Raw genomic sequence first — 19,323 nt, 5'->3', positions numbered from 1 at the left:
GAGTAGAGTGGATTAGTGGTCTTTGAAGGCAGAGTTGTTAGAGGTATACTCCATACCTGCTCGCATAGTTGTGAATGGGTTTTGGAATATTGTTGTATGTATTTGCAAGTAATGAAAGGATTTGAGGACCTAGTGTATAAATAGTGATCTCTTGCTGACTTGTAGAAGCTCAGAAACTGTTGTGATGGGCTACGACTCTTGATCTGTTGGAAATGCAATAATAAAAGTAAAAGAAGGATGAATGTCTATCCGAATGTATGTACGAGTATAAATGATATATAGAACATACATGGTTCCAAAGGACGTTAAATAACAAGATTGCGTGTAGGCACAGGGATGCGTCACTGAGTTGTGGATGCTAAGTACTATGTAAAAATAGTATATATATATTGTTAAGGTTGTTGATACCGCAAAACCAGCACTGGTCATGCATCGAAATGAAGTATCTCAGAAATCATATCTAATCATTCAACGTTTATGTATCATCCTCAAAGCCCATATTCCCGCAGGGTTTCTAAGAATGGCAAGTGAGGTGCTTGCACTTACATTGCGTAAGATTTATTAATTAAGCATCTTCAAAAACTTAACCATAGTCATATGGATTCTTAGATTGACGATAAAGTAAGAGCTGTTGCTTTTCGTACGTCAAGAGTATGGCGGCTGATGATATTTGGTTGAATTAACCCATCAGAAAGAAAGGCAAAATGCATAATATAAACAGGATAGCCTTTCCTGATCTTAAAAAGAATGATCCCAGAGAGGTGTACAGCAACTATACGTGAGTGCTGTGAAAGAGACGCCGGCTCAAGGTGAATGGTAGTATCGTTTGGTTGGACGACACTACAGCGAGATACTTGAACGATGTCAAACAAGACTCGCCCACCGACTATCGTAAGCTTGCTTTGGTCTTTGCTGTTGTCGTGAGTTGACAAGATGTGGTAGATCTCCAGAAAGGGGAGAGTATGGTATTTGGGATTAACCACTGGACTGACGGTGACAAGATTTTGGCCGGCAAACCTCCCAACCCAAGGGGAGAGATGCGTGACTTATGACCATTATGTATTAATTGTCGTGCTGCCGGACTCAATTTGAAATTCCTTACTTCCAGTATTAATTCGATTGAATTTCTGTCCATTATTGTCAGTTGCCTTCACTTCCTCTCACTCGACCTACGCTATTTAAATCCTATATTCTCCTCCATTTCTTCTTTTCTAGTAAGTCGCTCACCCTTATTATACCCTTTAATTGTCCTTTCCTGGTCAAAGCCTGGCCCTTTTGCTCTCCCTCAGTTTGCAATAGATAACAAGTCTTCCACCATTCTTGTCCTGATTCTTTTCCGTCAATAGAGAGGCAAGTTTGAGGGGCGATGGGACACCAGATCAGATGCGACTCAACAGGATTGAACGACTTTGTTTGAGAGGTGAAAGACCAAAGGCCCAACCGACGGAGACATATGCGACATATGACCATCGCTGTTGAGGGAGAATCGTGAAAGAGATCGATATAGTGAGAACTATCAGAAGAGCGAGGATAGCAAGGGTACCAGCCAAATAAAGCCATGATAGCTGCTCCTGGAGTGATCGCATGAGAGGATACTTTGAAATGGTTCAAGAGGTTGTCCTTTTGGTCCAAGGTTAATATATCGGCTGTATTGATAGATATGGAAGAAAGGAGAGGGCATGCTTTAGTAAGAGCTGAGGCAAGAGGTATAAAAGAAGAGGTCAAAATTGGATGGATCAGATGGAGGAGTTGCCCATATAAATTGTCTAAAACGGAATCAGCAACAGGCACATCAGGGATCCATATAATATACCAGGACAAGAGCGTATTCTCCAAGCACAGTCAGTCTGATGTCTCTCCCTCAGTCCTTCCTCTAGTCTTTTTCCAACCTGATCTCTGATTTTGGGATCCCTAATGTCGTCCAGTCCACCTAAACCCCATTTCTCTCCACAAATGCTGCATTTCAGACCTTGACGTCCTTCGTTTATCCACCCTCTTAGCGCTGCCTTGATTGGTGACAGCCCAGACGGAAGCTGACTAGAGTAGGTAAATGGTTGATATGTACGTAATCTTGAGAGCAAAGAAAGTGTTGAAAAAGGAGCATATTCACGCGAATCAGGAATAGGTGGGATATGTTGTGTCGATGGAATGAATGAGGGCACAAGATGTCCAGATGGTTTCCATATCCTCTGTTTCTTTTCTTTCTCATCTATAACCAAGGCATCAATCGCCGATAGCAAGCGTTTTCTGGTAAACGAGTGACTATACAGAGGTTCTTGATCGGTTGGTGACCGAGTCTTTACTGTATCCTGTTCAGCGTCTGAACTGGAAGAATCCCATTCCTCGTCAGAATACAGCAGCTTAAATACGTCTCTTAGATCTGGATCAGTTTCCATTTTAATTTTTTTAAATGTTGTTGTAGTTGTAATTCAACAATTAATCTTTATATATTTTACAACTCATTGTCTCCGGACATTAGAGTTCAAATGTCCGGACATATAAATAGATGCCGTTTTAATGTGTAAACAAACATTCTTTGAAGAAATGTCAATACATTCTCATCTTTGAGATATCATTTTAATCCACTATTTTTAGCCCCAAAACAAGAATATACCATCTGATATACTCGAAATACAATCAACGAGTTAACGAACCAAAAGCGACGCCCATACGCTGCAGATGCTGCATCCCAATCCACATCGCACCCCTACTCCATCGTCCTTACTCACTTCCTCTCCACCGTTATCTTATCATTGGACAGACGTCGACACTGATGCAGTAACCGAACAAGACCTTCCAGAAGTGGCCAGTACTAGGACTAGCATATGGAGCGATAACGGTACAGCTATTCCTTCAGCAAGTACACCTGAAGAAGCTGGGACTAAGGAGGGAAAATTGATTGATTTCAGCGACGACGAGGCATCAAAAAAGAAACCTATGAATCCAAGGGACAAGTTACGTGATTTATTGAGACAGATGGATAATGAAGCCGCACTTGCGAAAGCACGCAAGACTGTGTCTAAACCAAGACTACAGGCATTGGTAGATGGGCCAATTGCCGGATCATCCTTGTCGCCACAAGAAAGCGAGGGATATAGCCCGCCAACACCGCCGCCCAGATTTGGAAACCCCTATGCGAGGAGGAAAAACGGTGAAAATGGGACAAGAGAAGCTGGAAGATTACCATCTCGTGCTGCCGTCTTGCTTCAGAGTAGGTACTTGTCCTTTTGACAAAACGATTCTGACACGCGTAAAAGCATCTTTGCAAAATGTTTCGGAGACAGACCAAGAACAAGACGATCCATCCACCCAGCTTCAGACATATATTGTTTCTCACTCGCATTCCGATCCGTCCTCTTCACGATCAGTATCGTATATCAACCGATCGGAAAGCCCCGAGTCTCTTAGAAAAGGTAAAGGGAAAGAGATCATAGGTGAAGTCAATGAACTGAGAGAGGTCCGGGAGAAGTTTTCAGAGACGAGCAGAAGGAAGCGTTTTGGAGACGCGTCAAGGAGGCAAAACTCAAGATCACCTTCACCCACCGATCCAACCATTCAACGTCATGTACAACAACAAGAACCGACCAACGCTGCCGCTATAGCTCATGCGCAGCATTCTCTTCGATGCCAATCGACGACACCGACTCCCCGCCGTTCAACTATTGACCCCATTCCCCATACTCACGAACAATTCGCGTCGGACCTCAAAGGGCTCGAAATCAGAACAGAGGTGGAGCTTGATTTGGATGAAGGTATGTCGGTAGGATGGGAGAATAGCTTGGCCAGTGAGAGCATCAGCAGTGCGAAAAACAAAGACAGTGGGGCTGTCGCCGAGAGTGAACAACTCGAGATTGGAGGCCACTTCCCAACTTCTCCCTTTCGCTCTCACTCTCGTTCAAGATCGCTCAACCACCGTCCATCCACCCCGCCACTCCCGGCTTTACCAGATGTTTCTGCCGCTCGTTCAGAGGACAGTATAGCGGATACGTATAGCAGCAGACGGGCAACGCTCTTTCGGAATGCGAGTACTACCCAGAAGGAAGTGGCGCAGCAGAAACCCACAGAGAATGAGAGCTCGAGAAAATCGCTTGTTGGCAGTGGCCAAGTGACAATTTCGTCTCGCTCTTGGAGCCAATCTCCATCCCAGTCACATTCCCCTCCATATTCAACTTCCGAAAAACTCAGTCCGTTACATAAAAGATTAAAAGGCTCAAGAGAAGAGGAGGTACCGAAACAGATTAGATTTGATGATCAACACGATCTTGACGAGATGTTACATGAAGGAGATGGTGATGAGGAAGAAGTAAAAGATGAAAAGGATGATGTATGGGATTCTCGATCATCTGAAAAAATTCCCTCACCTGCTCGTGGAAATCTACATACATTGCGTACAGCAGATTCAGGTTCTCAATCCACTCCAGCCCGGGTTGAGAGGTTCGGCAGCCCAAAATACACATCAAAGAGCGGCGTACCATCTTTCAACTCCATGATTACACCCAAACCTCCTGGCGCATGGAAAGCTCACATGAACACATCGATGATGTCGCTACAGCACAGTCGTTCGCCATTAACACAGGCAAAAGGACCGGAACATGCTGGGTGGGTAAGAACAGGCGCAACGCCCAAGCCCCCTGGAGCGTGGACTCCTGTACATTCTCAAGGAGCAGAGAGTGGGCAAAAGGTGAGGTTCTCGCCGTTGAGGTATGAAGCAGGAACTCCATCGTCGAAAAGATTAAAAGGAGGCGGGAGTGAAGAGGAAGAGAAGGAAGGAGACGTATCAATATTGAGATTGAAGGTGTCTCCCCGACAACCTAGGGTCAAGACACAAGATCCGGATGCGAGTTGGACATCAAAACTACGAGAAAGTTTATGCCGGTGAGTATTCTCTGGTTATCGGCAAGAACGAGCTGAAATGGCCTATAGAATATCCATACCAATACGATCTACTACATACACCAAATATCAATCTCAAATTGAAAAAGCACAATTGGAGAGAGAAGCCACGGGTAAGAGATTAAGAGTCGCTCAATCGACTCTTCTCTCATCCCTATCTACAACCCCATCCACCCCTCTCTTGCCTGAGGCAACTCACACTCTCGCCCATAGCGCCAGTGCCAGCCTCGCTCGAGGATGGAGATGGACACGGTGGCTATGGTGGCTCAGCTTGGAGATTTTCCTGCTCTGGGGTGTCTTTAGAATGACTCTCGAATATGCGCAATCTGGCATGTACAAGAGTTGGATCGATCCGTTTGGACCGATGGCACAACCTCTGGGTCTAACGCAGGCGCCGAGATACGCCGAGGTAAGAGGAGAGAAAGAGCAGATAAACTGGGCAAACGCACGCAATTTTGGACTGGACGTTCCGATCCCTGGTAGTCTGCGTACACTCATTGGACTCACTCCAGGCGGCAGAGTGAATTTCTTTGATTTGGTTGCAAACATGGGTTGGGATTTGGAAACATTGTTGGGAATTGGGATAGTGGATGGCGAATGGAGAGGTATACCTACCTAATCTTGTCTTGTCCTTGTTGTAACAGCCTAAACAGTGTTTATGGCCTATTAGATGCATCTAGCTACACCCATCTATCCTCTTTCCTTGAGCCTTTTATTGGTGCTTCTTCGCCTGCCCTTGCTGATCCCCATTGCGGCACACCTTCTGGACGTGGGACTCGGATAGGCTCATAGTCATCAGTGGATGTGGGCGTCATTGAAAACTTCTTTTTGCCAGACGGTGGCAGGGTTAACGAATGATCCTCTCCAGTTGGGTTGTTCAATCGCTATACCCAAGTGAGTATGCATGCAGCCGTCTGCATACATACATAGTACTCTTCTCTCAAATCGACCTTACGTCTTCCGCTCATCATGCCCAGCTCTTCCTCCATGCTCATACTTTTGACCTTGCTCTCTTGGTAGTCATACTTTGTTTGGGTGAAATGGGTGAGGGCAAAGCTGGAACTAACGATTATAAACATGAATGGGAGGCCAAAGAATGCAAATGGATGTTTTCTGGCCTTCTCAAAGAGTGGATTTGGAGAAGATAGGCGACGAGATGGAAATGGCATAATATAATGATGAATTAATATTTTAAAAAAAAGAAAGAGAAAAAAGAAAAAAAAAATTATCCCATCTCATACATTCTTGTTATCACCTTTGTTCTTCCTTTTGTTTTTATTTTTTTTCTATTTTACTTTTCCATCTCATTCAACATCTCCTCCCGTATAAGATGCCATGGCTTCTCTCCTTTTTAATTGTAACATTATTACTCGTCGTTGATGCCCGCTCACCACATCCGCCACCGCTGGGCAGAATAGCTGTGCCAAAGTCTTCCCTTTCGATTCTCCCAAGAAGATTGAATAAGCGGTATGCAAGCTCATTGCCACCACCGCCGCCCACGCTCAAGCATGATGACTCACTCGTACTTACTCTTGACGTCCCAGAGATTGTCCCAGAGCGGATTGTTTTGTTTCTCGAGCCAGAGTCGGATTTGATTCACCCAAATGCTCAAATCGTTCACGGCGATTCACAACTACCTCTGCTGCAGCAAGATTATCGCCTGTATAATGGCTATACCATTACTCCAAGCTATCTCTCTCGTCTTGCTGCTTTACATTCAATATCGGCACGTCCACCGGCTTCCGAAACCCGCCACCTGCTCGGTCGAGCTAGTGTCATGGTTCATCATCCAGGTGACCTTGCCGGGCAAGGTGTCGTATGGGAGGGCAGTTTTCAGTACAGAGGGGACGTGTGGAATGTTCTCACGAGGGACAAATATGAACGGGTCAAGACACTTGATGATGTCGATGTGAAAGAGATGGGCGAAATGGTCGTCTTTCGTCAAAGCGATATGAGTTATCATACGAATACAACGGAAAGCCAATTGTGCTCCCACGATGCCCTTCCGTTCAACGCCTACAACCCTCCTACCCATAACTTTCTTTCTCCTCTGTCTTCATTAGGGTTGTTTAGGAAAAGAGACGATACGGCAGGGGGTATGACCCCATCTACCAATTACAAAGACACCATCAATTCGACAGCAGGCTGTCCGAATATGCAAAAAATTGTCTACATGGGTGTTGCTCTAGACTGCAATTATGTGTCGACCTATGGGTCTACCGATCTCGCACGTATACAGGTGCTCAACTCGTTTAATCAGGTTTCTGCCTTGTACAAATCAACTTTCAATGTTTCTCTCGGTATTATTCAGCTAGTAGTGCAAAACGCAACATGTCCAACCACACCAGTGGAAGGCGAAGCGTGGAACGTAGGGTGTGGTAGCAACATCACACTAGACGAGAGATTAAGCAGATTTAGTGCGTGGAGAGGACGTAAAAGCCAGGATGGCGCTGGGTTGTGGCATCTCATGAGCGCTTGTCCTACCGTTAGTTACTAGTTCTTCTTTTTCGTTGAGTACGCTTACAGGAAGGGGCAGGATTCTGAAGTGGGCGTCGCATGGCTCGGTACACTCTGCCAATCAGCTGCATCTCAACAAAACGGACAAACTGTTAGTGGAACTGGTATCAGTACTGCTACCAAGACCGAATGGAGCTTGGTGGCGCATGAAGTAGGACACGGCTTTGGAGCTATACATGATGTATGTCTTCCCGTCTTCATCCTTGCAAAACTGACTGTCTTTAGTGTACATCATCCTGTTCGCTCTCTTCTCCTTGTTGCCCTCTTACCACTTCGTCATGCAGCGCAAATGGCAGATTCATTATGAACCCTACAACTTCCTCTTCTGAGCAAATTTTCTCGGGGTGTACTTTGGGAAATGTGTGTACAAATCTAGGAAACCGAGTGGTCGATACAAGTTGTCTGGAGAGTCCAGGAGGTAGATCGGTTGTCAGCTTGAAACAATGCGGCAGTAAGTTTATCTCCTCTTTCATTCTATATTGTCTAACAAAAGGGGATCTAGATGGAATTGTAGAAGACGGCGAAGATTGCGATCCAGGAGGAAATGTTACCTCTGCGTGCTGCGATTCTTCGACATGTAAATTCAAACCCAACGCTAAATGTGATCCTTCAAATTCTCTATGTTGTACAAGCCAGTGTCATTTGGCACCTGCCAACACTAGCTGTCGAGCAGCTGTACATCCCATTTGCGATATCCCCGAGACGTGCTCGGGTACTTCTGCAGAATGTCCGAAGGATAAGACAGAAAAGGACGGTAAATCATGTGGAGCGGATGGATTGCAGTGTGCGAGTGGACAATGTACAAGCCTATCAAAACAATGCTTGCTCGCAGGAGGGAGTCTAGGATTAAACCAAGGTTGTGGGCAAAAGGATGATAAGAGTTGTTTGGTCAGTTGCAAGGATCCCAATTCTACGTATGTTTTTTTATCCGACTACGAGAATAAAACTAACGCGAGTTCAAGAAATCAATGTGTCATTCTTCAAACGCCTCTTGTGGATGGTTCTCCATGTGGTTACGCCGGTCATTGCTACAATTCTACTTGTTCTCCAGGAATATGGCAGGATGTCGTTTCATCGTGGTATCAACAAAATCTACAAATAAGCGTGCCAGTTACGGTGGTAGCAGGTTTATTTGTGAGTTTCAACATTGGATAGATATGGGTTTGAAGCTAACGAAGTGCTATGAACTTAGATTATTGCCATAATCGTAGCCTTGACCAGATGCCTCATTCGCTCTTGTCGATCTCGTTCCAAACCTACTCCTCATCCCAGATTCACTACTCAAATATACCCATCTCAACCGCTGCCGCCTAGAGCGGCGAGCTCGGCCCAAAATCCACCTCTTTTCGGAACTCAGGACTCAGGTGTGTCAGTTTCGAGTAATTCAGGCGAAGCATTACTTGCTTCTCAGCCTCAACCTGTAGCACAAGGTCAAGGCCAGCCAATGAACGACCCATCACGTTTTGCTCGTCAATCAGCTCATACGCAATCACAATCATATATCCATGCACCTCAGTCTTATTACGAAAATTATGGGAATGAGGTAAGAACTGCAGGCGGAGATTATGGACGCGCTAGCGGAAAAGGGGATGGGTATAGGCATGCACCATATCAAGGTGTACCGCCAGGAGGACAAGGAGAAATGGGATGGGTGGATGCTCGTGCTTATAATGAAGAGTATTATGGACGGCCAGAGGCCAACAGGTGGTGACTGCGAGCACAAGATTCTGGTCAAGGAAATAAAGCGATTGTAAAAAAGAAGAAGTCGCAATGAGAGAAGATATAGAAAGAGAAGAGACCATCATTTTTAAACATCTACCAAGATCTTGCAATCTAAACCAAAGCAATGTATTCCGGACAATTGGCAATTTGACTCATCCTATGCATCGATCTATACAATTTCTGTATATGGTAATGGCCTCGCACTTTTTATGATAGCTATAGAGATGTATACATGTATACAACTATACTCATTTCTTACTAGTGTCTGTGGTCAAACAACAGTAAGAGGTGAAACCACCAGGATGGTGAAAATGGTTGACACCTTTACAACAAGTACATCCATCATGCAGATCTCACAGCCTTGACCGCTCTGCCTAGCTATGAATTGCCGAAAACTCGCATGTTCCTGTGGTTAGTTGATTAGTGAGGAATTAATGGGTTTAGAGAAAAAGGTGAATTACCTCAACAAACTGAGTTTCTATGGTGACACTTTCAACTAGCTACTTCTTAACCATGCAGGAGACTGCTTGTCTAGTCGATTTAGGATGCTAATCTCATATCTCTGTTTGGCAAAACAGCACATTTAAGCTCAGTATCAAACAAAAAAGAAAAAGACATACGCCCGAAATTTGACTAAATCATTGTCCTCATCAAAGTCTGCCCCATCCCATAACTGTTCAAACTCCACGTCTAACGCATTTTCTCCTCTGAGCATACCTTCTTCCTGTTTCCCTCTCGAGTTGTCTTCGCCTGAAAACAATTGGTTCTCATGAGGTCTAGGAGGTGGACCCATCTTGATTGGACGGGGTGAAGCAGGTGTAGCAGGAGATGTGGTGGTGGTCTGAGGTAATGGTTTGTGTAGTGGTGGGATCGGTAAAATCCATATACGTTCTCTGAGACGTTTATGCTATTTAAAGATAAGTTAGTCATAGTTTCTGGACCACAAGGCAAAAGATACTCGTTCGCGATCTTCTTCCATACGCCTTACGATTTCTGATTTTGAAAATGCTTGCTCGTGCCCTCTCTTTTTCTGGCTTGGGGATGTTCTATAGGTTTCATTGTAAAGACTTGCCAGTAAGGAATGTTTAACAATGGCTTACTCGTATTTTCTGTTCTCCAGAAACTCCAAAACACCATTCACAACGGTGGGGTCGATTATACGCCTCACACGCCAGCTTTCTAGTATCTAGTCTTCCATCAGCCCTGTTCTTAATACAAACGCATAATAGAGAAAGAGAGCGATTTACTTGGCGAACACTTTTCAAATTCAATATGCCAGCGTGGTTATCGGGTACGACATTATTGACAAGTTCTTGCAAGTTCTTCGTGACCAGCTCTTGGAATGGGTTTTCATTAGGTCCTAAAGAGATGGATTCCTCTATCAAAGAGTCAAGAAAATATATAATATTGACTCTTGTATTTAGCGACCCCTATTAATTCCATCAGAATACCTGTCAAATATTGAAGAGACAAACCAGCCTTTCCACATTGCTCCATGACACATTCCCACAGGTCCTCTCCACACCTTGAGCCGTACTTGAGAGCAAAGTTTGTGACTTTGTGTATAGATTGTTGCGAGGCATTGAGTTTTCGTAGTTGTTGTAAAAATTGCATACGAGCTTCAAAAGGATCGAAAGAGGACATCTTTGGTTTCGTCTGGCTTTTCTATAATGTTGTAAAAGAAATAAATAATATTCTTTTTTTATGGATTAAAAGATTAAAGAAGTTATGACGTGGAAGATTTGGACCATACTTAAGAGTAAAGCTTTTTAATTGATTGTTTGCATATTGCTTCCTAATATATAGATAGTCAAAATGTCTGATCAGCAAAAATTGCTTGATATGGGCTTTGAAGCTCAGCGCATAAAATGTATGTATGTATGGCTCTCTTCACATCGCTGATAACTGTTCAAGGGGCTCTCAAAGCAATCAAAAACTCTGGTCTACAAGTAAGATGTGTCAACAAGTGTTGATAAGATTTAACAAGGTTTAGGCAGCAATGGAGCATATACTCGAAAATGCTGAGAAGCCTGTTCCCAATTTTATATCAGAGGGTGTTGATGGAGAAGATGAAGAAGCTAGCAAGGTCGATATTGAAAAACTTGAGGGCTCTGTCAATGATTCTGATCTTATCGCCAAGGTTCGTGCGAACATGATGATGTTACGATACAGGAAATGTTGATGACTGTTTCATAGTCCATAAAATGCAGCCAATGCGGAAAAATATTCCGTACCGAAGCCACTGCCAGCTTCCACGCTGAAAAGAGCGGCCATGATCAATTCGAAGAATCCACAGACGAGGTGAGCCCTGTCAGTTTTAGAATTAGCACGGCTCTGACAAAAAGCAACACAGATCAGGCCATTAACGGAAGAGGAGAAGAAAGCCAAGCTTCAGGAGCTAAAAGAGAAACTTGCTATTAAGCGGGCAGCTCAGGCCAAAGAGGATGAAAAGTCCAACAAGGCCAATGATGTGAGGTTGCTACAGACCATAACAATTCATTCACGCTGAATTGCATTAATCAAGGCAATCCGACGCAAAGCTGGCCAAGATGTCAATAAAATCCGTGAAGACCTTGAGATCAAAGAAGTTCAGAAAGAGGCTGAGAGAAAAAAGAGAGAGAAGATTGAGGATCAAAAGGTCAGAGCTGCTATCAAGGCGCAAATTGAGGTATCTTGTCCAATCCCTAGCTTTCTAGGTTGGTGAGCTGATGAGTCTGATGTAGGCAGACAAACGGGAAAGGGCTGAAAAAGCAGCTCGTGAGAAGGCTCTTCGAGAAAACAAAGATGTCTCTTCGCAAGCGACGTCCGTCGTTATCCCTAAGCCTGACGCATCTGCTGTCAAATCTTCGGACAGTCCTGAAACTAGACTACAGGCAAGTGTTGTATCTGGATTTTGATTTATACAGGGATTATCATCTGGCTCTTAGAGTGTGGTTGGCTTATAGTCGTGTCAGATCAGACTCTCTACCGGTGGTCCGCCCCTTACCAAGACATTTCCAAGTAATAGTAGTACGTTATTCTCTATACATTTCCGCATTGCTCTTTACTTTGATGGGTGATCTGAGCATATGCTGATGGTCCATAATAGCTCTAGTTGATGTGGCTGAGTGGGTAGCTTCTGAAAATTTGGCTTATAATGTGGATACTGTCAAGTTTGCAATGACGTTCCCGAGGTGATGATAAATTCTTTCTTTGTAAATTTACTCAGCTAATGTATAACGAGTTAACAGAAAGCACTTTAGTCCGGAAGAAATGCCCAAAACTCTCAAGGAAAATGGCCTCACCCCGTCGGCGGTGTTGATGGCTAGCTAGCCAGATGCAATCACTTTATAGGCTGTCATCAGTGTCTCTTCATATCAACCTTTTTGCATCGAGAATGGGTGTATTTTAAGCGAATATACGGCCATTGAATGAGCCGCTTGAAGGGCTGATATGGCATTAACTATGAGCATCGGGGCTGTGAGTTGTTTTGAGGATACCATGGGGCGAGAGGGTGTTACAAGCCTTATCAGAGTGGAAGAAGGATGTAGTGAAGACTAATATATCATGTATGACTGATCACAAGACAAAATAAGGAAAAAATTAATCTACAGATTAAGTTAGATTTTGATTTGGCCGAAGTTAACAATTACTGATAGAATTACACACGTTACAGAATAATGTCTGAGGATACCATGGTCATTTTCTGCCGTAGTCCAATTAAATGTCCAACACTTGGCCTCCAGTTAGATTACCCAGAAGATATTTTAGCTTTGAAAGTCACTGGATTTCCTTCAAATCAGTGACTGATGCTAGTTGCTTCCTTCAGTCTTCACTGACTGTTAAATGCATCAAGAAGTTCATATCCTTAATTTGACTGTTTTGAATATAGAATTTATCATTGTTGAAGTGAAACAATTGAGGGGGTGTAGCTCATTTGGCAGAGCGCGTCATTAGCATTTTCTTGAAAATCTGATTTGACGAGGTACTGGGTTCAATTCCCAGCTCCTCCATTTTTGTTTATTCTTTTTTATTCTCCAAGTATCAATTTTCTACAAGATTTGATATCGTTCCTGCAAAAGTATTTGATTTGCCCAGTAGATCATAGTTTCAAAAAACAAGCCCCCAAAACGTACTAATTGCATTTAACAAGACTCAAAGATATGGAAGATCCATGCCCAATGTGCCCTGTCTAATGTCATGATAATCAATTCGCCCAAATGCATCTTCCCCCTCACTTTTCTAAATCCTGCATCTTGTATTCGCGCAAGAGCTCTGTCTTTTGTCGATTCGATTTCGAATTCGGCTTTATGTCCAAGTGTTTTCTTGATGCGCAAAATCAGAGATATAAAATGAGACAGATGACTAATCCTCTTCCTCTTCCGAATCGTCATCACCCGCTTGATCCATGTTGGCTGCTTCGAACTTTTCCATAAGAGCCTTGAGCTCAGCATCATCTGTCTCAGACACAACCTTGGGCTGAAGCCATGTGTCAGTAACGTGTATTCTAATATTCAACTACGATCCAACATACCTTCATTTTGATAGTGATATCACCTTTTTCTTTTCGTATACTCTCTCCTATGACATCCACAGCCTTCTCCATCAATTCTATTGCCCCGTTCTTGTCTGTGCTAGTCGTACTCATGACATAAAGAGGTGGTGCTACCAATCTGACCTTGATTGGCACTTCTTCGGTAGACAAGGCTTCACCAGCAGTAAGAGCTCTCTTGATAGCGTCGATACCAGCATAAGAAAAGCATTTAACTTCAATGTCGGCACGAACTTTGACGGGTTTAGGTGTCAATCGACGAGCAATACCTGATTGGAGATCCGCGAGGACCGCTTCGTCGAGTCCAAGGGGGCCGAAAACAGCTTCAGGTTCGCTATGTGCAAGTAAGTCATGCTCCTGTGCCGATATATTCATCAAGAGCCTACTTGATGGAAAGCTTGAAAGCCTCATATGCATGTCCGTATTGTCGATGCAAAGGCCATGCAATCTTCTCGTACAAAGATTCAGGAGTCGCTCCCCGCTTCTTCGCCAATTGAGTCAGGATGGAGTCGACAGCTTTGCCCTTTTCATATTGCTCCTCGCACTTGAGTACTTCTTCGGCAGAAACTCGTCGTTTGGAAAGGTCAATATAGCCTGAAAATAACTAGTGAGGGACGCCAAAACACAAACAAGAGATACACACCCTTGTCAGGATCCACACGCATAACGACGACAACCTCGTTTCGTCCAACTCGGATAAGTTTCTGTACTGAACGGATACGTCTTCGAGACAGCTCAGACAGTAAGATCATTCCCTCAATGTTATCATATTCAAGCTACCATCATGTTGAGCGATTTTACTCATATCACAAAAGACAATTCATGACTCACGAGCTTGACATATGCCCCCATTTCCTCAATAGCTTGTACTTGAACCATGACTAATTGGTCCACCTGCACTCATATCATATTAAAAAAAATTCCATGTGAAGAAATGAAATCTTGATCGCACCTCCGGGTATTTGTTTTCGTAGAACCGAGGCATCTTGAGAGACTAAATGTGAACGATGACTACTATATTGGATTTGCACGCTTCAAGGTGTATAAAGAAGGTAGCAATAGATGATTGTGTGGCTTTCTCTAGAGTATCTCTAAGCTCTCAGGTAAGATATCGCTATTAAAGCACAATTAGGCACCACCGGGTCGGACTTGAAGATGTTTTGAAGACACCTTGAGAGCTTGAGATGGAATTTTGAGCAAAGATTTTTGTAAAATGGACAAAAGGTCAAGTAGTAACTCTTGACGATTTATTACGTAATAATATCACGACCGGGGTTATGTCTAATGTGGCACTTTCGCCTTTCTTCAATAGCCGGTACTTGGTAAAGGTCAGCCCCACGATATAATATAAATATGGACTAAGATTAAGGTACTTTCTTTCTTTGCTTTTGAATAATCATGCTTGTCCGTACTTTTGTGCGTCCAACTCAGACAAGCTTGCGCCTTACCATAAGAGCCATGTCAACCTCAGCCGACTCACCTGTCTTGGCCTCTCGCTCAGCCAGCAACAAAGTCGCTATTCTCACACTCAACCGGCCCAAGGCTTTGAATGCTCTCAACACTCCCCTTTTCGAGGTGTTAAATGCTGAGCTTGCTAAAGCAGAAAAGGATGACCAGATACGGGCCATCGTCATTACTGGCGGCGACAAGGTTTTTGCTGCTGGTGCTGATATCAAAGAGATGAAGGACAAGGAATGTACGCCAGCGTTCATTATTCATAGGTTGGCACAAGTCACTAATTTGTAACAAAATTAGTTGCAGAGGCATATACATCAAACTTTTTGGGCTCTTGGAATCAAGTTGCATCCATTCGTAAGCCCATAATCGGTGCTATCGCGGGTTATGCCCTTGGAGGTGGTTGCGAGCTTGCTATGCTCTGCGATATCCTGATTGCGTCTCCGACTGCCGTCTTTGGTCAACCAGAAATCACTTTGGGTATCATTCCCGGTATGGGAGGCTCTCAAAGACTTACCCATTTGATTGGCAAAGCCCGGGCAATGGATATGGTACTCGCAAACCGAAAGATTGACGCCGAGACGGCCGAGAGATGGGGTTTGGTTAGTAGGGTTACCAAGGATGGGGAGAGCGTGACAGAGGAGGCAGTCAAAGTTGCTGAAGTGCTAGCTGGCTTTGGCAAGGTTGCTGTACAAGCTGGTAAAGAGGCTGTCAATGGCGGTTTGTCTTTGTTTCTTCATATTTGATCACTGTTGACCCAATGCTACAGCACTCGATCTTCCCCTTGAGCAAGGCCTCCGTCTTGAGCGCCGACTATTCCATCAGCTCTTTGCGACTCAGGACCAGAAAGAAGGCATGGCTGCTTTTGCTGAGAAACGTAAACCAACTTGGTCTGACAAATAGACGAATTGCAAGATTATCGATTAGTGGGACAGGAAGACCGCCAAAGCTTGTGAAGCTTTCAATCAATCAAGTTTGAATGCAATGTGTTCATGTGCATAATCTTGTCAACATCTCAAACAGCTTTTGCTTTTCAGCATTTGCTTTTCTTGTCAGGAGAGCCTTTTTCATTTTTTGGTCAATCATGCGCTATTCTTTCAAGCAATCCAGTTCTCATTGGATAGCCTACCATACCATTGCAGCTGAAACTTAAAGCTAAAACCAAAATATCAGCCAATCAATACATACTCTAGCCATCGCTCGAGAGATATGATGGCCACAGTGGCTGGCCACGACCCATTCTAGGCTTCCGTTGGAGCACGCTCATGATAGGCAGTGGCCTGAAAGTGTATTTAACAAATGATTCTAATAATATAACTGAGTTGTTTATATAGAAACAATAATAACTTTCTTCATTCCTTTTTTTCCAATCCACTTTTAATTTCAACTTGTCATTATATAGTATAGTGGAAAAGGAAAGTAGAGGTGGAGGTTGATTTGCCACATAACCATAGCCGGCCATCGCCGCCTTTTACTTTTCTTTTTCTACTTGTTTATTTGTATCTCTTTCTTTTTCTTTCACGTCACCAAAATGGTTGCAGGTTCAATTCGCGTCGCTTCTAGCCATCATCCTTCCATTGCTGTGTTTGGGCACGAGATTGGTGAGTCTCGGTTCTTTGAGACAGCTCCACTGACCTACGTGGCTCCCAGTCCTTGACATCCCCATCCCAGCACTCATACTCTCGGCATGTGGTGCTGTCTTCTTGCTACGATATACGTTGTCTCTTTTCAGGCTATTCCTTGAACTCGCTGTCCTTCCTGGCAAGCCAGTCAGCTCTTTCAAGTCAAAAAGTGGCCAAACGTGGGCAATCGTTACAGGATGTACCTCGGGTATTGGCCTAGAGTTTGCTAGGCAACTCGCCCAGAAGAAATTCAATATTATCCTGGTTGGTAGGAGACAGTCTGCTCTTGTCGAATTGGGCAATGAAATCAGCGCCAAGTATGAGGTGGAAACCAAGTCTGTTGTTGTAGACGTGTCGACACCTGGAAGCAGTCGTGAGGAAGCTTTGACTCAACTTGAGCTTCTCGCTAAAAATCTTGATGTTGGAATCTTGAGCAAGTTTACCTTTGCGTAGTCCTGGTAACCGTTCTAATTCAAATTTGTAGTCAACAATGTCGGTGCATCACACAACATGCCAGTCTCTTTTGCTGAGACTGATCGAGCCGAAATGATTCGTATCGTTGAGACTGTATGTAGGCTTGCCTGCTTCTGTCTTTTCAGCCTGACATCAATTTAGAATGTCACTTGGACTTACCTTGTTACCCGAGCTGTTCTTCCGTCAATGATCGCCCGATCCTCGCAGCCTCATGCTGCCAAATCTCTTGTCCTCACCATTGGCTCTCTTACGGGCCGCATTCCAGCTCCTCTCCTTGCTTCCTACTCTGGTACTAAGGCCGCCCTCTCCAATTGGACCAAAGCACTTGCGGAGGAAGTCAAGAGTCAAGGAGTTATTGTTGAGCTCGCTCAAGCTGCCTTTGTAGTGTCCAACATGTCCAAGATTAGGAAAGCCTCCCTCTTTGTACCAACACCAGCACCATTTGTTAGGTCTACTCTCAACTCAATCGGTCTTCCTCGAGGCGCACAAGGCCGTCCACATGAGCGTACGCCATTTTGGTCTCACGCCGTTCTAGACTACCTTGTAGGCTTTGTGGGATATTTCAGCGAGATGGCAGGGATCAAAGTGGTCTTCTCTATGCACAAGGATATCAGGAAGAGGGCATTAAAGAAGGCTGCGAAGGGAGGAAAAAAGATAGAATAGTTCACAACATTGGATTCAATGGTATCGCCAAATATTTTCTGAATCACGAAACGAAACCCATTAGCGTAGCTATTTATGCATCATAATTAATTGTATTTGATTTAATCAATATCATCCGAAATTTGTTCCTCTTGGCCATGACTTTTTTGTTCATTTCGCCACGGCTCAGACGCACTAGCTTTACCATTCCGCTCCTCCAACTGTCGTCTGGCATCTTCATCTATGATTTCAAATCCTACACTCCAAAACACTTGCTGCCCTACAGGATTCTGCCCGCTGTTTGCTCTTTTTTGGCATACATATGTCACAGGCTGACCGTCCCAAAATTTGAGGAGGGGAAATGATAGTGAAAATGGAGGTGGAAGCGTAGCAGAGAGAGTGTTGAAGTCTGACTCTTGTCAGCGCTCCATCACCCGATTCCTGGAACCAGCAGAGTAGATATATACCAAGCAGACCATTTGCAAATTCCATGCCGACCACAGTTTCTGGTTCCAACTTGATCTTTTCTCGATTCGACTTGTGGCTGAGCCATTTTTTCCTTGTACCAATAAGAGTCTTTTCATCACCCTCCGCGATCAGCACATCTTTTGGTGAGAACAGATCAAAGGTCGACACAGTAAGTAGGCATTCGCCAGCCAGGCTCAAAGACAAAGCTTACCGGGAGCTTGAGACTTGAGATATTTCAGTGCGTTCTCTTTGACTACTATATCCTCTGATATCTCTTCACCTTTAGACAAAGACAACGAATTCATGGTCGCCAGAGCTGGTGAAAGAGCCCAAGGTTGATCAGCATAAATGTCCAATTCCATGACTGGGTCCATGAAACTAGTATTTCACAACCCAAGTGAATCATTTCGTTAGTATTCTGCTATGCAATGGGAAGAAAAGACATCACCTACTATAGAAACTTGGTAGCCACACTGGTACCCCAAGGTAGACAGTCCCTGATAGGTCTCTCAAAAACATTCCCAAAGACAATCTCATCTACTCCCACCTCCTGCTTGAACTTTCCTATAGCCATGAAAAGGCTCCATCAGTATCCATATCTCACTATCCGCATACCCTCAGAGTCGATAAGAGATACACCAACCCCTAACGACAATTCCAAAGCTCATTCCGTTTCTCCATTCCTTTTCAAAATACTCTTTTCCCTCTCCGTCCTTGTGCTCGCCTTCATAGTCTTTAACAAACACCCATATCTTTCCCTCAAATCCAGGAGTAGAGATTGACTGTGGCTTGGTGGAATTGACACTGATAGGGCTGGTAGGAGGGTATGAACTTGATGAGGATGAGACCGTTACGCGGAGCTTGGGGCTCATTATAAGTTTCGCAAATATAGAGAATAGATATTTAAGAAGAGTGTTTTAAAAGTTGTAAAAAGCAATTATAATATTCAAATCCATGTCAAACGTCAAGATGACGTAATGGTTACTGACTTTTGACTGA

At 44.0% G+C, this 19,323-nt stretch overlaps 11 protein-coding genes and 1 non-coding gene across 12 annotated transcripts; 7 read left to right on the top strand and 5 right to left on the bottom strand.

Annotated features, from left to right (window-relative positions):
* Positions 1-704: 704 nt before the first annotated feature.
* L203_102928 (uncharacterized protein) lies at positions 705-1,052 on the top strand (the record flags this gene model as incomplete). The annotated part of the gene is made up of 3 exons (XM_066212336.1): positions 705-778; positions 821-891; positions 943-1,052. The coding sequence occupies 3 exons, from the start codon at positions 705-707 to the stop codon at positions 1,050-1,052; spliced, it is 255 nt and encodes an 84-aa protein (XP_066068433.1).
* A 3-nt stretch (positions 1,053-1,055) lies between these two features.
* Positions 1,056-2,396, bottom strand: L203_102927 (uncharacterized protein; the record flags this gene model as incomplete). Its single annotated transcript, XM_066212335.1, has 4 exons — positions 1,056-1,127; positions 1,174-1,185; positions 1,228-1,766; positions 1,814-2,396. The coding sequence occupies 4 exons, from the start codon at positions 2,394-2,396 to the stop codon at positions 1,056-1,058; spliced, it is 1,206 nt and encodes a 401-aa protein (XP_066068432.1).
* Positions 2,397-2,679: 283 nt separating this feature from the next.
* L203_102926 (uncharacterized protein) lies at positions 2,680-5,512 on the top strand (the record flags this gene model as incomplete). The annotated part of the gene is made up of 3 exons (XM_066212334.1): positions 2,680-3,211; positions 3,258-4,875; positions 4,924-5,512. The coding sequence occupies 3 exons, from the start codon at positions 2,680-2,682 to the stop codon at positions 5,510-5,512; spliced, it is 2,739 nt and encodes a 912-aa protein (XP_066068431.1).
* Positions 5,513-5,573: 61 nt separating this feature from the next.
* Positions 5,574-6,062, bottom strand: L203_102925 (uncharacterized protein; the record flags this gene model as incomplete). The annotated part of the gene is made up of 2 exons (XM_066212333.1): positions 5,574-5,777; positions 5,820-6,062. The coding sequence occupies 2 exons, from the start codon at positions 6,060-6,062 to the stop codon at positions 5,574-5,576; spliced, it is 447 nt and encodes a 148-aa protein (XP_066068430.1).
* A 161-nt stretch (positions 6,063-6,223) lies between these two features.
* Positions 6,224-9,121, top strand: L203_102924 (uncharacterized protein; the record flags this gene model as incomplete). Its single annotated transcript, XM_066212332.1, has 6 exons — positions 6,224-7,378; positions 7,430-7,591; positions 7,636-7,861; positions 7,913-8,324; positions 8,373-8,544; positions 8,603-9,121. The coding sequence occupies 6 exons, from the start codon at positions 6,224-6,226 to the stop codon at positions 9,119-9,121; spliced, it is 2,646 nt and encodes an 881-aa protein (XP_066068429.1).
* A 389-nt stretch (positions 9,122-9,510) lies between these two features.
* Positions 9,511-10,776, bottom strand: L203_102923 (uncharacterized protein; the record flags this gene model as incomplete). Its single annotated transcript, XM_066212331.1, has 8 exons — positions 9,511-9,538; positions 9,594-9,602; positions 9,645-9,680; positions 9,753-10,039; positions 10,091-10,178; positions 10,233-10,318; positions 10,380-10,562; positions 10,612-10,776. The coding sequence occupies 8 exons, from the start codon at positions 10,774-10,776 to the stop codon at positions 9,511-9,513; spliced, it is 882 nt and encodes a 293-aa protein (XP_066068428.1).
* Positions 10,777-10,947: 171 nt separating this feature from the next.
* L203_102922 (uncharacterized protein) lies at positions 10,948-12,444 on the top strand (the record flags this gene model as incomplete). The annotated part of the gene is made up of 10 exons (XM_066212330.1): positions 10,948-11,002; positions 11,047-11,081; positions 11,126-11,272; positions 11,329-11,433; positions 11,486-11,602; positions 11,657-11,800; positions 11,856-12,005; positions 12,087-12,141; positions 12,221-12,305; positions 12,363-12,444. 10 exons carry the CDS (start codon positions 10,948-10,950, stop codon positions 12,442-12,444), a joined length of 975 nt encoding a protein of 324 aa, XP_066068427.1.
* Positions 12,445-13,033: 589 nt separating this feature from the next.
* On the top strand, positions 13,034-13,124 carry L203_102921. Its single transcript has one exon. It is a non-coding gene; the product is annotated as a tRNA-Ala (tRNA).
* A 352-nt stretch (positions 13,125-13,476) lies between these two features.
* Positions 13,477-14,648, bottom strand: L203_102920 (uncharacterized protein; the record flags this gene model as incomplete). The annotated part of the gene is made up of 6 exons (XM_066212329.1): positions 13,477-13,590; positions 13,646-13,997; positions 14,050-14,257; positions 14,307-14,439; positions 14,495-14,557; positions 14,616-14,648. The coding sequence occupies 6 exons, from the start codon at positions 14,646-14,648 to the stop codon at positions 13,477-13,479; spliced, it is 903 nt and encodes a 300-aa protein (XP_066068426.1).
* Positions 14,649-15,061: 413 nt separating this feature from the next.
* Positions 15,062-16,021, top strand: L203_102919 (uncharacterized protein; the record flags this gene model as incomplete). The annotated part of the gene is made up of 3 exons (XM_066212328.1): positions 15,062-15,359; positions 15,419-15,838; positions 15,888-16,021. 3 exons carry the CDS (start codon positions 15,062-15,064, stop codon positions 16,019-16,021), a joined length of 852 nt encoding a protein of 283 aa, XP_066068425.1.
* Positions 16,022-16,649: 628 nt separating this feature from the next.
* L203_102918 (long-chain 3-oxoacyl-CoA reductase) lies at positions 16,650-17,877 on the top strand (the record flags this gene model as incomplete). Its single annotated transcript, XM_066212327.1, has 4 exons — positions 16,650-16,719; positions 16,769-17,173; positions 17,225-17,307; positions 17,356-17,877. 4 exons carry the CDS (start codon positions 16,650-16,652, stop codon positions 17,875-17,877), a joined length of 1,080 nt encoding a protein of 359 aa, XP_066068424.1.
* A 101-nt stretch (positions 17,878-17,978) lies between these two features.
* Positions 17,979-19,196, bottom strand: L203_102917 (uncharacterized protein; the record flags this gene model as incomplete). The annotated part of the gene is made up of 5 exons (XM_066212326.1): positions 17,979-18,265; positions 18,324-18,461; positions 18,536-18,702; positions 18,777-18,888; positions 18,968-19,196. The coding sequence occupies 5 exons, from the start codon at positions 19,194-19,196 to the stop codon at positions 17,979-17,981; spliced, it is 933 nt and encodes a 310-aa protein (XP_066068423.1).
* Between the last annotated feature and the right edge of the window lie 127 nt (positions 19,197-19,323).

This window comes from Cryptococcus depauperatus, chromosome 3 (genome assembly GCF_001720195.1).
Source record: "Cryptococcus depauperatus CBS 7841 chromosome 3, complete sequence".
Taxonomy (NCBI): Eukaryota; Fungi; Basidiomycota; class Tremellomycetes; order Tremellales; family Cryptococcaceae; genus Cryptococcus; species Cryptococcus depauperatus.
This window is presented reverse-complemented; position numbering and strand designations above follow the sequence as displayed.